The sequence below is a fragment of the Nannobrachium achirus genome, assembly GCF_963921795.1.
Source record: "Nannobrachium achirus genome assembly, chromosome: 23".
NCBI classification, from domain to species: domain Eukaryota; kingdom Metazoa; phylum Chordata; class Actinopteri; order Myctophiformes; family Myctophidae; genus Nannobrachium; species Nannobrachium achirus.
In genome coordinates, this window is record NC_137830.1 from 24,144,683 (window position 1) to 24,147,375 (window position 2,693).

Consider the following 2,693-nt stretch of genomic DNA (forward strand, 5'->3'; position numbering starts at 1 on the left):
AAAATGTGAGTACTTTTTACAACACTGCGTCCTACCCAGGATATGAACCCGCGTCTCCCACATAGGGGACCAAACTTGGATGGTGCTCGTCACGGTCCTTTTGACCTGCACGGCCCACTGGGCCTGTGTTTGTGTGTCTGTGTGTTGTGTACCCTTCCTTGTTTGTGTAATTCCCACCGGTCCTGTAGGCCAGTGGTTGTAAACATGTGGGTGGGGACCTCCAGGTGGACCCCAGGTGATCTTTGAGCGGTGCAAATTGCTCCCACAATTCTCTCTGTCTGTATTAGTACGGATCTCCGTGCTCACACACATAAAGTGACGCCACGGACAGAGCGGCCTATACAAGGAGCTATTCACGTGTGTCGTGTTTGCACCTCTCACTTCAGGTGCAACGTTTTTATTTATTTTGTATTTTTGAGGGGAGGGTCCCCAGATGACAGTGAAGTGACAATTTAAAGACTTTTAAGACCAGGGGTCTTCAACGTTTTCGGCCAAGGATCCCTTAGTTGAGAGAGAGATGAAGCAGGGACCCCCTAGCCTGATTTCAGACTCTACGCTGGGGCTTGAGTCTGAACTTGTGGCCATTCTATTTGATTGAAAAGGGGAGGGGATTTAAAATTTGAAATTCCCAATCACAAGAGATCTGGTGGGAGGGGTTGTGTTTGACTTTTGCACACAAAACATTCCCTCCTCCCCCTCCCCTCAATGACATGCACCAAACAGGTCATTGTCTTTGATGTTTCATTGATTAGAGGAAATCACTAACGAGCTATTCGACACTTGTATGGCTCAATCAATGACTGCAGTTCGGAACCCTTTTGAAGTTCAAAGGGAGCAATTAAGAACTCTGGTGAGCCACGCAGCCACCCCTCCCTCCACTGTTTCTGTTGATTTTCAAAAGTTAGACGCACCCCTCCTCCGCATTGCATTGATTTCATTGGTCGGTTTCGGTCGGTTTGAGAAGCTTTCGGTAGCAAGAGACACGTCATATGACACATCCAGACCAAGAGATGCAGTTCACTCAGAGAGTGGGCGGGTCTATTGGCTGGAGCCAGGCTAGGGACCCCCACAACCTTTTTCATAGTTTCCATATAGTTGCATTGTTTGATAGCACAATCACCAGTGTATTTTGGATTCATGTCAATTTGTGTTTTCAGATATTTAACCGCTTGAACTGTCAATTAATAAATGTAATAAACTTGACCTTTGACGCTCTACACCAAACTTCTTTGCCGAAAATAGCCTACAAGCTAGTAGAGCTTGTAGATCGTCTATTTTTGGCTAAAGTTCTCCGAATATGGACGGAAGCTAGGATTCAAGTCGTTAATATAAAAAAGGAGGAAAAAGATTTGGCGGCCCCCCCCCTCTGAGGACCCCCTAGGTTCCCGGGGGTACGTCAGCCTGTATTGACATCAGACAACGCTATATAAACATGCTTTCCGTTCATATCCGGGGCAGACTCCAGTTGACCACAGGAAGAAGCACTAAGCTGAGCATAGCACTAATTAAGCTAAGCACAGCACTCTCGATAGACCCAGAGAAATACACCCAAAGGGTCAGAACGGGCTAGGTATTGAAAGCGTCCCACAAGACATTCGTCAGAGGTTCTGCCGGCTAGAAACGAGCCTACGTCAGAGCCCAAGTTCGAGCTCTACTTCATACGTCCAACCAAAATGAGCAAAGTGACGAAGGAAGCAGTGAGGGATGCCATGAAGGAGATCATGGAGGGATCGGCGGCCAAGCGGAGAGGCTTCGTGGAGACCGTGGAACTGCAGGTCGGTCTGAAGAACTACAATCCGCAGAAGGACAAGCGTTTCTCCGGCACCGTCCGACTGCCATCCGGCCCCAGTCCCGGGTTCTCCGTGTGCGTCCTGGGAGACCAGCAGCACTGCGACGAGGCCAGGGCCGCCGGACTCCCCAACATGGACGCCGAAGCCCTCAAGAGCTACAACAAGGACCGGAAACTTGTCAAGAAGCTGGGCAAGAAGTACGACAGCTTCCTGGCTTCGGAGTCCCTCATCAAGCAGGTCCCTCGTCTGTTGGGTCCCGGGCTCAACAAGCAGGGCAAGTTCCCCTCCCTGCTCACCCACAACGATGACCTCAACTCCAAGGTGGACGAGCTCAAGTCCACCCTTAAGTTCCAGTTGAAGAAGGTGCTGTGTCTGGGTGCTGCCGTGGGCCATGTGGACATGACAGAGGACGAGCTGGTGGACAATGTCCACCTGGCCGTCATGTTCCTGGTGTCTCTGTTGAAGAAGAACTGGCAGAACGTCAATTCCCTATACATCAAGAGCACCATGGGCGAACCCCAGCGCCTCTATTAGATCACTGGTCCTCAACATGTGGGTCGGGAGTCGGGACCAATGATTTTCTTTGGGGGGGTCCCTAGATGACAGTGAATTGACAATTTAAGGACTTTTAAGACCTTTTTTAATACCTAAAAAAAGACCATTACTGCATCAAAATGAATCAACAAACTATACTATAAAAACTGGTGATACAGAACTGGAGAGACAGTGAAGACCCCTGTTATTGAACAAACACTATGGCAGACATGCAGAAACAAGTCCCCAGGACTCTTTGAGGTCCTTTCATCTTAAATGTTTTACTGTACCTTGTGCTGTTTACTTTTCTTTTTGTTCTTCTTTTTTTTAAGAACATAAAGATATCCCATGATTTTCTTAAGGCTTCCA

The 2,693-nt window shown here is 48.5% G+C and overlaps 1 protein-coding gene across 1 annotated transcript; it reads left to right on the top strand.

The window, feature by feature from the left end:
* Positions 1-1,673: 1,673 nt before the first annotated feature.
* LOC308309140 (large ribosomal subunit protein uL1-like) lies at positions 1,674-2,324 on the top strand (the record flags this gene model as incomplete). Its single annotated transcript, XM_080754616.1, has 1 exon — positions 1,674-2,324. One exon carries the CDS (start codon positions 1,674-1,676, stop codon positions 2,322-2,324), a length of 651 nt encoding a protein of 216 aa, XP_080610742.1.
* Between the last annotated feature and the right edge of the window lie 369 nt (positions 2,325-2,693).